Genomic DNA, 12,841 nt, shown 5'->3' on the forward strand with positions numbered 1-12,841 from the left:
GCATGCGCAATCCGTGATTCAGAAACAAAATACGGTCGATAAGCGAAGTTGGAGTGGGTCGAAGTTGTGAGAGGGCAGGAGGGCTGTCAGAGGATTGACTATTTTTGTTTTACTTTTGTTGTTTATCCTTTCGTTTTAACTGAGAATGAAGTAAGAATCATTTAGTGATCTGTTTGTTTATCAAAATTTTCACGATGTACGTTTAGGATTGTGTCAATGAAGGAATTAAATGGGGCACTATGCTAACTAAGGGCGTGAAAAGCAATTTTGTTTGGAAACTACTTGTTGTCCCCTCTAATATCTGTAAAGAACATGATCGATCAGGAAGAGGATGAAGGGCAAGAGAAGAAAAATACCTTAAATCTTGAAAGTCTCCCTACGGATGTTCTGTTGTGTATTTTCAAATTTTGTGAGCTAGAACTTCTGGGTCGTATAAGCCAAGTATGTAAACGATTTTATTGGATTATAAACGAAGATTACGTATGGATTGAAAGGGCTAAAAATATTTTGGTTACGAACCAAATCTCTGAGCATATTCGCAACAGGTATGTGAATGTTGTGGTGTTTTCTTGGTACATAAACTTGAAACGACTGACTTGGTCATTTGTAATTGAAACATTTTTGTTGAAGATCTCTAACAACGCTGTCGCTTAAGGAAAAGTGCCGAATATATTACAACTGGAAGAATGGAAAATACAAGGAGAATATTTATTTGCGCCAGAGAGAAAAGTATGTTGTAAAAGTGATTCTCTGCAATGAGAAGGTACTCTCATATAGGTCCTTGTTGTAGTTGTATCTGTATCTAAGAAATGTCTCTTAATTTTATAGGTACATGCCAAAACTTGTTTTGGAGAAAGGAATACTGTGGATTAGCAGAGGCAGTTCCATTTTAGCTTATAAAAGAGACAAGGATTATTGTCTCAGTAGACGCCCAATTGTTGTATTGGAGGGACAAAGGGAAGATGTTTGCCACTTTGTCAAGTGTGGAAATGTAATAATTAGTGGTGAGAGGTGAGTTACTTAACTATAGTATCGTATGATCCACTCCAATGCTATTATTTGAATATTATCTCTCTGTCATGCTTCTACTACTCAAGCCGTGATAGGCCTTTTAGAAGTAAGTAATAGTTGGAATTGGCAATGCTTTATATGGCATGTTCTTAGAGATGAATGTTTTGAGTCCTAAAAGAAATCATATGATTTCACGTGGATCAGGGGCTCATATGGCAAAATAATTGTGATTTCTTTTTTGAAGTTAATAAGTATGTCAAGGTGAAACATTACTTTAAAAAATATTCCTCCAAAAAAGTGATTTTTTCGTTTGAGCAGATAATTAATGGTAGGTAATAAAATAATCAAAGGGATTATTAAATTATAACTATCAAAATATGAAAAGATGGGCATTTATCATCTCTCATTTTCTGTGTAAAATGAAAGCTTATTTACTGTTGACATTCATTCTGGGGTTTTCGTATATTCTGCTTTTTATATATGATGGAATGGAACTGTGGGTCAAGTTTCGTATTTTTTGGTCATGCTCTATTGTAGCCCAGACCATTTTACTTTAGGCTTAGGGTGGGTGGGATATACCTTCTAGCATCAATATCAAATATACATTGTTAAAATTCCGCCTGTAAATGCCATCAAAGTGATATGTTCGAAATTTGGTAGCAGTAAAGCCCAGTTAGCCTAATTATGCCTTACAGCAACCTACTTCAATCAGGAGGACAGTTTCTTCAAACAAAAATAAGGAGCAGTAATGGTTTCACCAATATCCCCTTCTATTTCCAGTTTTCAATTGGAATTTTGTTGACAAAAGCAATTGCCCTATTGGAAAAAATCAATGGGAAAAATTCAATTGAAATGTTCCATTGAAAAGTGACAAATTTCAATGGAACAGTTCAATTGAAAAATTTTCAATGGAACAGTTCAAATGAAAATTTTTACAATTGAAAAAAAAATCCATTGAAATTTGTCACTTTTCAATGGAACAGTTCAATTGAAAAAATTACAAATACATTAATGCATCCAATATGGTAAACTTATTATTAGGGAGAATATACTTAACATCTAAATTTCATGAATCCCGAATTCTGAATAAATAAAACATGTGAACAAAAATTAAAGTTGAAATATTTTTAGAAGCAGTGTCATGAAAACTTTAATTGGGCTTTTCCACATCTTACATCACTTCTCACAATCATGAATAGTTATCGAAAATCTGTATAGTTTTGCCATGATTATCAGAACAACAACTATACCATGAGAGCCACATCTTTTACCAGTTCAAACAACGTTGAATAGTTGTCAAAAAGAAGACGTTTTTCCGCGATTAGCGATAACAACTTCACCAACAAATATCTCACACGTCTTTATCTAAGAAAGGCTTCTTTAAAATACTGATAAATATACTTCTGGTTTGACATGAAGCCAACATAACTTGTTTTTCACAACAGAAACATGTCACTCATGTTTATACAAGAACACGGGAATTTCACTTCACACAAACAAACCTGCGTGATACACACTATTCCGACAATGCTAGTAGTTCTTTGTCGGCGACCTAACGCACGTACGCATAATTAAGTTATATAAATATGCTTACATTTTAAACACAAACGTTAGTATAACCAGTCAAAAAACTGAAGGCAAACGATACATTACTAAATAAACACACTACAGCACAACAATCACATCAAGACTTCCACTATATATCACGGAAGAAACACACGAATGACCTAAAACAACGCTGTTGGGATCAAGCACAGGTTAAATAACAACGATACTAAATAGTCTTTTCTCCACAAGCAAAACATTAACCACAACTAACTACAACCCAGTCAACCATGTGCACGTAAACATATGAATAACGGTATAATGGTATTTTTGATTTCAATTGAGTATTTGAGATTTCAATGGAGTATTTGAGATTTCAATAGGATATTTGGGAATTCCATTGAAAATTTGAGAATCCAATGGAATACTTGAAAATTCAATTGTATCTTTTCTTCGAATAGGGTAGTTTCCTTCATCAAAGAAAACGAAAGGCATTGATTGTGATTCGTTACCCACCATTAGTGTATTCATAATACACAAATTATTTGGTTTTTGAAATACCGGTTTAGACGAATGGCAAGGGTCAAATTTTATCCTCATTTGAAAAAGGCCAGATTGGCGCCCATGCGATTCCACTCCGCATGACGTCACAGGGACCTAGTTTCTACACGAGAGGATAGGAGTTATGCATCGTCTGAGGTTACCAATGCAAGCATGAGGCACAGAGCTCAGGGAAACATGTCTTAATAATCACCTATTAAAACTGGCTAATGTCGGAAAGTTTTCTTCGTTTGATAAGGTATTAATAAACCTTTTTTAAGCCAAGCGCTACCGTTCAGCAAGGTACTCAGCTATCCGCTAGCATCCTGCGACGTATCAGAGCTAAGCCTCGCCTCAAGGTCATCTCACCGGGCGGGAGGGGGAACCAGAAATACGACGTACGGAGATATTTCCCGACATTCATACTTAAGCGTCGCGTTTTCGCGCGCTTGAAAATTTTCACTTTTCATTTAATCGCGAAAAATAGATGTTGTCATTTAAAAATCTAAAAGCGCGAAATACGTACTCCAGGAGTAGTAATCTTTCGATTAAGGCAATAAAAAAATAATAGGAAACCACCCTATTCCATTGAATTTCCTAATATTCAATGGAATATTCGTATTTTCAGTTGTAAATTTGAAAATCCAATGGAATTTTTGGATATTCCATTGAAAACAAGGAAATTCCATTGAAAATTGGCATTTTCAATTGATTTCAATTGGAATTTTCAATGGAATCGGCTGATTTTTTCCAATAGGGTGAAAGTGCTGACTTTAGCTGAAATCATGTTATGATACGTATACAAGACATTTGTACCTTGGATTCATGGTCACCAAAAACTGGGCTATTTCTTTATTCATATGAATAGCATTGACAAAAGGACAAATTTTATAATGGAGGCTGAAGTTGTAAAGTATACTCCCATTTCTGAATGTTTAAATCAATAACAAGGAAGATAGAACCTTTGAACGCAGTTTATTGGAAGCTTGTGAACACTAACTGATATTTATGCCTTGAATCCCATCACCATTCAGGGCAGATCTATGGTGTTTTAAAAACTATTATACAACATTCTCTATATCTTAAAAAGTCAGATCATCAAGAGGATGAATTGAAAACTACGAGGAATATCTTATGGAAGTGTGGTCACGGGAAATTTGTCATCAACAAATCAATTGAAAAGCAAGTAAGAAATTTTATCCAAACTGCCAGTAGCAAAATTTGGAACAAAGAGCAACTGTCCAAAAAAAAAAGGATGATATTATCATTTTTGTAGGAAAGGCACCTCTGAGAATATGTTCGGGTGTTTGAAAAAATTTGATGAAGACATTGATTTTGCTTTGGTGCCAAACAGAAGACCTCCTAAGAAGCACGGAAGGCCGAGACAAATTAAAGATGAAGGACCTTACCGTGCCACATGTAATATTTGTGACCGCAGTTATATCAGTGACATGGGAAGAACCATTAAAACCATAATAGGAGAACAAATACAGGATACCGGACTATGATATTTTGATTACTCCACCATTGCTGAACGTGTTGCTGAAGATCATCTGTTTGTCATGTGTAGTATAAAGTTTTTAACAAAGGGAAAAAAAATTTAAAACCAGTCTGGTCAAGTTGGCCACTGAATTCTGAAAACACTGAGAAAATTTAAACCAAGACCAGGGCCTGATGCTTAGCAAAACATTGAAAACCTCGATTTTAAAATGTAAACCCCTACATAATCCTGTTACTACAATTGAATTAACCGTTTCACTCTGAAGAAGTCTCCAGTACAATAGGGGAATCATCAGTGATAGTGATAAAAGATGGTAGAATTCACCTAAAAAATAAATTTATTTGTAGTCAATGTTTCTCAAAATCTTCATGCATTTAAATATTTGATAATGGTGTTATCAGAATCATTTCCCAAGCATTCCCCGTGTAATTATGCAAATGGAACAGATGACTGGAGTCCTTTAATCCTATGGGCTAATTATGCGCAGAGCTAGATGACCAAAAATAAATGTATGTAATTGAAACTTGTGGAAGAAATGGAAACAAGAAGAAGCAAGCTCTGAAGAACCAAGGAGTTCACTAAACAATTATGGCCAAGGTTGACGGAATGGGAGTTGATGTCGCCATTTCCCACTATTCCTCTAAATTAAGGTGGGGGGGGGGGGGATTTATATCTTTTTTGATTTTAAAGTTTTCTATTATTTCTTAGGATCAGGAAACCCTTAATAATGTGTCTTGCAATTGCGGTGACAGCAGGAAGTGTGACAAAGCATTCTAAACAGCAGCGTGTAAAACATGCATGTAATGCCATGTGTTGTGAAATACCTGAATCTTCTTAAATGTTCAGTGGCGCATATTTTAATTTGGTCATTCTGTTTCCAATCCTACGTTGTATACAATGCTAAGCAAGCCAGTGAATTCATGCTGAAAACCTTATATTATCCAGTTTAAAAGGATTCAAGTGGGAATTATAAAGGAGGCAAGTTCAATCAATCCAGGATCAAAGTTGAGAGCATTTAAAGTCCTTTAAAAAACTGAAAATTATGAAAAAGTCTCCCATTAGATGAGAGACTGTGTTATTATGATTTATTATAATTATTATAATCCCCTATATCGTCATGCTTTCCATATCTTTAACGTAGTAATGTGTTTAGTTCATTTCTATACTGGTCCTCTTGCATAATATTTATCCTGTTGGTGTAAGCAACCCGTGCAACCATAAGTGTAGCATTTATTGCATAATAATCAGGAGACCCTTAAGTTTTTATATTGACTTTCTTTGCAATTATGTATCCCTGTTGTCTTTGTATTTGCAGTTCTCAAACACGTCTTGGCTTCCTCATGCTTGATTTATGAACTTGATTCTAGACCTCTACGCATACTTTATATCATTTTGGGAAAGCAGTAATTATTTCAGGGATGAGTTTTCCCTGATGTAGGTTAGATGTGAATACTTAATGTTTCAAATTATGTGTTCACATGTTGAGATGACTGTGAAATATCCTGATGATTATCTTTTTCTGATTTTGAGGCTTTGTCTTGAAGAATTGTTTGATTTTGTTAGGCCCTCTTGCAATGTTCTAGTGGAATAGAAGGAAGAGAACCTGGATGGTTTAGATATCTTGAAATGTTTTGATCGGATCAATAATTTAGCCCAATTAGGATCATTAAAAGAATGCAGTCTTATTGGGGTTGTTTCATGTATGAGAAAAGGAATGGATGAACGAGTGGAGAAATTTATATAAAGTGAATTTGTAATGGTATGATGCCGTGAGCCAAGTGGGTGTTCTATTGCTATACATCTAGTATTGCATGGCATTGCTGGTGTCAATAGGCTTCTCCTTTGGTAAAATTTCTAAAACCCTTCCACTCTCCAACAATCATTCTTAAAATGTTTGGCTCATTTGATATAGTTCTTATTAGTTACATAAAAAGGTACCACATTTTGTTGAAGAATTAAGGTTGAATAAAAGCCAACCAATGGTGAAAAGAACATTGAACGTGAACTTGGAATCCAGATCCACGAACAAATTTTATAAATCAGCTTTACCTTCAGTTACATATTTAAAATTATTCAGGAATTCCTCTCGGGCTCTACGATTATCTTCCATTCTTAAGGTGTGTTAATTACAGAATAACAGACAGAAATATTCCTTGAGAATGGAAGACCAGTTGTTTTCCAAAACTTTGGCCAATACGACTGAATTAACCTGGTGTAGAGCCCGAGAAAAATTCCTGACTATTATTCAGCTGGAAAAATTTAAATCATTTATATTTAAAAATGGTTTTTCCAGTGGAAGGGTTGTTATTCCCTATTTTTGAGACCTTATTCATGAGGTCCTTAGTTCTCTTATTATCCCCGTAGTTTTCAATCCCTTTTATAAAATAGAGTTCTTACATGGATATCTTTGTGTTACAGGTATGGTGCCCTCGTAGGTTGGTCTGCCAACACTGGTAAGAAGACATTTGAGCTGAAAAATGGCCATTCTTCTGATGTAAACTCTGTTGACAATGTGGGCTGCTTAATTATATCAGGTTCCAGGGATGAGACAGTTAAGGTTTGAACATTATTTAAATTCTTTCTCCTACGTTGTGTTTATGTCAACATTAAAATCTGTACATCCTTATAGAAAGCCTATGAATATAATCGGTAAAGGTTTGATGATGAGAAAAAATTATGATACTTCTTGAGTTTAGATTGTGTATCAGTTCGCAATAAAAGTTCTCGGTTCGAGTTATCAATTGAGTTTTTCTTTTTCATTGCTAAACCCTCTGGGGGATGTGCCAAAGTCACTCCCATTAGTGGTTGTACAGTGGAAATTTCACCATGTGTATTAACTGCATTCATATATTTAAGGATGAGGTTACCTATTTTCCAATGAAAAGCTGACTAAGGTGTTGCAGTTGCATATAATTTTTTTATACCAAAAGTGCATTTCTAATCATTTTAGTTCATATCGAGGGCCTGTTCATCATCCAATTTACATTATCTCTAGATGAAGATGCCTCTCATTTGCATTGTTTTTTCATCTTTAGCCCACACTTTTGACCCACAATTTGTATACAATGAATGTAACCATTAGTGTGATTAACAATGCCATTTGTTATGCCATCAGCAATAAACAAGTGAAATGCATCGTCTTCTCTCTTATTGGTCAAATTCTTTGATGACACATTGATAATGAGATGTTTAGTTTAAAAATGATCTGACTATAAGAAATACTGCCTCTTATATTGAAAATTAGTACCTGGGGACTGAGGCACAAATATGTGCCACCAAATGGAGAGCTTGAAAACTAAAATATACACATACCTCCCATGGATATGCCCAGCAGATGGTTATTTTTCAAAAGTGTCTATGATTTTTGCTAGTTTATTTTGAAAAATACTTGTACAGTGAGTCCTCGTTTAACGTCACCTACCGTTCCTGAAAAATGTGACGATAAACGAAATGACGTTAATCGAAGCATAATATCCCATAAAAACAATGTAAAAATTGAATATCGGTTCCTAGACCTCACAATTCCTATGCGAAAAAATTTTACTGTATCATATATGGGGCATTTTTTACGATGGGAATGCCAAACTATGGCATAAATACGAGTTCCTGTCTTCATCGACGACAATAGCAGCAGTGACGTAAATCCTTCTCCATTTTTGTATCTTCCCGCATTTGCTTTTCGGCTTCGCGGTCCAATGAATGCTACCAGACGCTACAGACCGGGGATCCGGTGCTCCGGTCCATAGGCCTTACCCTCGCAACGAGAATTTCTTTTCGGACCGGTCAGGAGCGAAATCAAAATGGCGCAAATGAGCGAGGGCGGGCAAACTGGGATTATGAAATCGAAGAGATGGTTTTAATTGCGAATTGAGGTGGGCGGGCGTCGCCTGGGCATCATCATCGCTAAAACATCGTCGCAGTAACAGGAACCAAAATTATTGTGAACATTGTTTTCTTTGACATTGTCGTGGAAATGTCTCTGATGCTAAAATTTTCCAAAACCGCAATCGCAATTAACAATACACACCGTTTTACGCTTTGAATAGACTGACCGTATTACCGCCCACGAAACAAACAACCTGTAACGCCTGCCAGTTCGCCTTTTTTCTCGCGCGAAATTTAAAATTCGTGACGTTATCGCGAGGCGAAGGGGCGATAAACGAATCACGGTCGTAAAATTTTCGAGACGTTATCGCGAATTGACGTTAAACGGGGTGACGTAGAACGAGGACTCACTGTATTGACATATCAAGTTAACCCACCATTGAATGGATTCATCATATCTCAAAAATCAAAAAAGCTATGCGGTATAAATTGTGCTGTAGTTCCTAAATATATATTGGAGAATTCATGCTGAGGAAAATGCATACATATGTTATGAATTTGATCAAACTTAAATCCTAAGCCTTCATTTTCATTGGGTGAAAATTTTTCAAATCTGATTTTGCGTAAATTATTTTGGCAGTGATTCTTTTTGGTTTTCGTTCTAAGCTCAAGGACTGGTGAAGATTAAAATGGGGTGAACCCATCCTTATTGTCTACTATAAAAACCATGTAGCCAATGAAAATATCCTTTACCAGTTACTATATTGAAGTCCTCTGCATTAGTTTATCTGAATGCAATAATCTTGCATAGAATTGATTTTTTTTAAATCACATTCAACTAAACTCATTTGGGGATACAACTTTTTCAGGTGTGGAATATTTCTGACCCCAGTACCTGTGAAGAAAGCTTTTCCATTGACATAGGGGATAGAGTGTGCTCAGTTGCACTTTCTCCTAATGCTGATGTGTTTTGTTGTGGCTCAGCTGGACTTCATAACATCTCTCCTCTCCATATATTTGACTCTGCCAGGTGAATTTATATTTGCTCTGGAAAAATTTACAAAAATTAAGATAATAATCATCTTCTATACTAAGAAGTTGCTGTAAGATGTTGAATTTTGCAATTATAAGAGGGTTTTGTTGCCTTTGTCATCTTTCCCATTGTTAATGTGTCTATAATGAAATAATTCTAGGTCAGTCAAACCTCTTAATCATGAATATGAATACTCCATTCAATGAAAAACTATTAGAGATCTTTGTGTGATGTCTTCTCATGATTTCCAGAAGTTTAATTGGTTGTATATCACTACTGTTTCAATAGATGACTCGTCCATTGTCATTGGGTTTCACCCTTATAACAATGGACAGTCATTAGTAGAAACATTGGTTACCTACTTACCGAGTATTTTAGTGATTTACATGGTTCATTGTGAATGCATAGCCACAAGCTTAGTTGTTGTGTAATTCTCTTGCTGTTCCAATGATTCCTAATTAAAAGGCATTATATGTATTCAATTTAGTGAGCATAATTTATCTTTCATATTATAGTTCATTATGACTGCTTTTTTATGAATGAGGCAACTTAAAGATTTAGTCTTTGAAGGCAGTTATGTGCATTGCATCTTTTGAATATCAAGGACAACAAACAGTTACTGAACTTGCTACTCCATATGTATGCTCTGTATTTGCTTTCATTGCAACAATTACACATGATTCAATTACATGCAGGTATATGTGTTATGAGTTATTTACATATGTTACTAAGCCCTTAAAATTTCATTTCAGTGGAATATCTGTTGTAAACCTTGATTATAGCTTCAGGAATGGTGCTGGAATCCTGGATGTTCATTGGGAAACACCACAGACCCTTCTTTCTTGCGGTTATGACACATTAATTAGACTGTGGGATATTCGGTAAGTTAAAAAAAAACATTCTTTTTGAAAATGACATATTGCAGGTTATTACACTGTAGCATGCCTTTCATTCGTGCCTTTTAGTATTGGGCGCTGTGTTTCCTTGTGGGAAGATCCTTATGATTCAGCAATTTACTCATTGGCTTCAGACAACCACAATACTTTCTTGTCTGGTTTATCTCAGCATGGCAGAATTCAGTTGTGGGACAAGAGAAAGAAAGACAGTATTCAGGTGAGTACCTAAAAGCAGCAATAAGTATGGTCATTGAATATATAGCAAAAACAATTGATCATTTTATAGTGTGGTAGATGTTGAATATTTTTAGAGGTATAATTTACTCAGCAACTGATGAATGTTTTCAAGTCTTTGAGTCATTGTGATAGAACACTAACCATCGGACTAGGTTTTTTAGTCTGGTACACATTTGTGTAATTGTATTGCGTTTTTGTTGTGCGTGTTTTGTATACTTTCAGTAGAGTACGTCGGTACATTTTTCTTAAGAAAATATACTATATTGAACGAAGACATTTTCCTATCGCAAAGTTTACCTGCAGCGAATTTTCATAATTTTTGAAATTATTCTAATAATTAGGGGAGATTTATTTATTTTTACATGATGTAATTTATGAATCCCATGGATTCCTATGGCCATGGGGTTATATTATGAGGATAAATTTGTAAAAAAGTTATGTAAAATAACCAATATGTCTTTTCAAGTTAGCTCTATGGAATAAGGATATTGTATATGGGTCTGTCTTCTTCAATTCAACAAACGTTGTCCCTTAGGTTTTCAGATTTCAATGAAAATTTATGTATAGGTCCATATCCACCTCAAACTAAATACTTAAAGTCCGTTTTGCAAAATAAATTATGTAGTGTGTTTTATGCACACTGAAATATCTTTGTAAAAAAGTGCCTTGAATGACATAATGCCTTCCCTCCAAATTCTCGTAGAGCCTTGATTTATGGCTTGTTTTAAACCTTAGTCTTTGCATAAGACACTGAATGCATAAACAAATTTATTAAATACATTTCATATTATTGTCACATTTAAATGTTTAAAATTTTTAAAATGACTTTTCTCAGATATTACTTCTGAGATTTCTCGCAAAATTTTATTTTATAATCTGCAATCAGTCCGTTTTGCAAAATAAATTATGTAGTGTGTTTTATGCACACTGAAATATCTTTGTAAAAAAGTGCCTTGAATGACATAATGCCTTCCCTCCAAATTCTCGTAGAGCCTTGATTTATGGCTTGTTTTAAACCTTAGTCTTTGCATAAGACACTGAATGCATAAACAAATTTATTAAATACATTTCATATTATTGTCACATTTAAATGTTTAAAATTTTTAAAATGACTTTTCTCAGATATTACTTCTGAGATTTCTCGCAAAATTTTATTTTATAATCTGCACACATTTGCCTTACATTTCTATAGTTAAAATTTAGTGACAACTCATATTTTGATTTTAAGGAAATATTTCTACAGGTATGTTTTTCTCCTGCTTGGCATTCCGGCTTCTATACCATGGGCTTATTCTAGGTACATAGGTATATATTTATCCATACTCCACTAGATAGGGCCACAGATTATGCAACAATCTGGACTCTTTGAATAAATTTCTTTCACACCTACACCTCGTACTTCAGCAAAGGGGATATCCGAAATTTCACCAATAAAAAATTTGAGATGCTGTCCTTAAACATGTGATGTGATGTCCTAAAACAACATAGCAGGAATAACTCTACACTTTACCTTTCCGTCTTCCATTGACGGCTCCAGGTGTTGACACATTATGGAGCAAGCTCGGAGGCCTTTTCCCCATCCTTTCAGACAAAGCTACTATCCCCAGATTCTTCCCATGACATGTTATATAATTAGCTAATATTTCTGTATGTATCTTGATATTCTCAGTGAAATATATTTCCATTTTTCAGACTTACTTTTCCAAGACGAGATGGAGTTCTCCTGTTTATGGAATGGTGTTTGACCCCAGTCATTTGTTTGCTGCATTGGATCAGTCACTTAATGTTTTTGACTTCAGTGGAAGAGGAAATATGTCCAAAAATTTATTTTCTGTACCTCATACAATTATCCAAGTCATCTGATGGCACATGAGTGATTGCACTTTTAAATGAAAACTTGTAGTGGAAATATTGTGTTATTATACACAACTCAGCTTCTGTGATAATGTTTCCTTAAATATAAAGCTGTTATGGTATGTTTTCACGTTTTATTAACAAAGTTGTAGATTTGTGGTGCACTTGTGTGTCTTGATCATAAAAGTTTAAGACTCATTAAAATGTGAATTGAAAATTATGTCCCTTCCATTTCTATGCCATTAAGTGATATCATTTTCAGTTACATTTGAGTTGCTTAGAGTTGTCGTATGACAGCAAACAAGATACATAGACACCATTACATATAAAGATATATGACAGGGGGTGGTGAACCCTGGCTACTGCACTTGCCCTAATGGCATCCTCCATGAACAGCTC

The 12,841-nt window shown here is 34.9% G+C and overlaps 1 protein-coding gene across 1 annotated transcript; it reads left to right on the top strand.

Annotated features, from left to right (window-relative positions):
• Positions 1-67: 67 nt before the first annotated feature.
• LOC124155879 (F-box/WD repeat-containing protein 4) lies at positions 68-12,564 on the top strand. Its single transcript, XM_046530044.1, has 8 exons — positions 68-545; positions 631-729; positions 829-1,011; positions 7,016-7,154; positions 9,292-9,452; positions 10,208-10,336; positions 10,421-10,568; positions 12,281-12,564. Exons 1-8 carry the CDS (start codon positions 313-315, stop codon positions 12,449-12,451), a joined length of 1,263 nt encoding a protein of 420 aa, XP_046386000.1. The 5' UTR covers positions 68-312; the 3' UTR covers positions 12,452-12,564.
• Positions 12,565-12,841: the final 277 nt, after the last annotated feature.

The sequence above is a fragment of the Ischnura elegans genome, chromosome 3 (assembly GCF_921293095.1).
Source record: "Ischnura elegans chromosome 3, ioIscEleg1.1, whole genome shotgun sequence".
In the NCBI taxonomy this organism is placed as follows: Eukaryota; Metazoa; Arthropoda; class Insecta; order Odonata; family Coenagrionidae; genus Ischnura; species Ischnura elegans.

What these genes read in the sequence shown, in the direction of transcription:
- LOC124155879 (XM_046530044.1), top strand. Translation starts at nt 313, where the DNA reads ATGATCGATCAGGAAGAGGATGAAGGGCAAGAGAAGAAAAATACCTTA. An exon ending in ATTAGACTGTGGGATATTCG is followed by an intron (nt 10,337 to 10,420) that starts GTAAGTTAAAAA and finishes CGTGCCTTTTAG; the next exon opens with TATTGGGCGCTGTGTTTCCT. An exon ending in GAAAGAAAGACAGTATTCAG is followed by an intron (nt 10,569 to 12,280) that starts GTGAGTACCTAA and finishes TCCATTTTTCAG; the next exon opens with ACTTACTTTTCCAAGACGAG.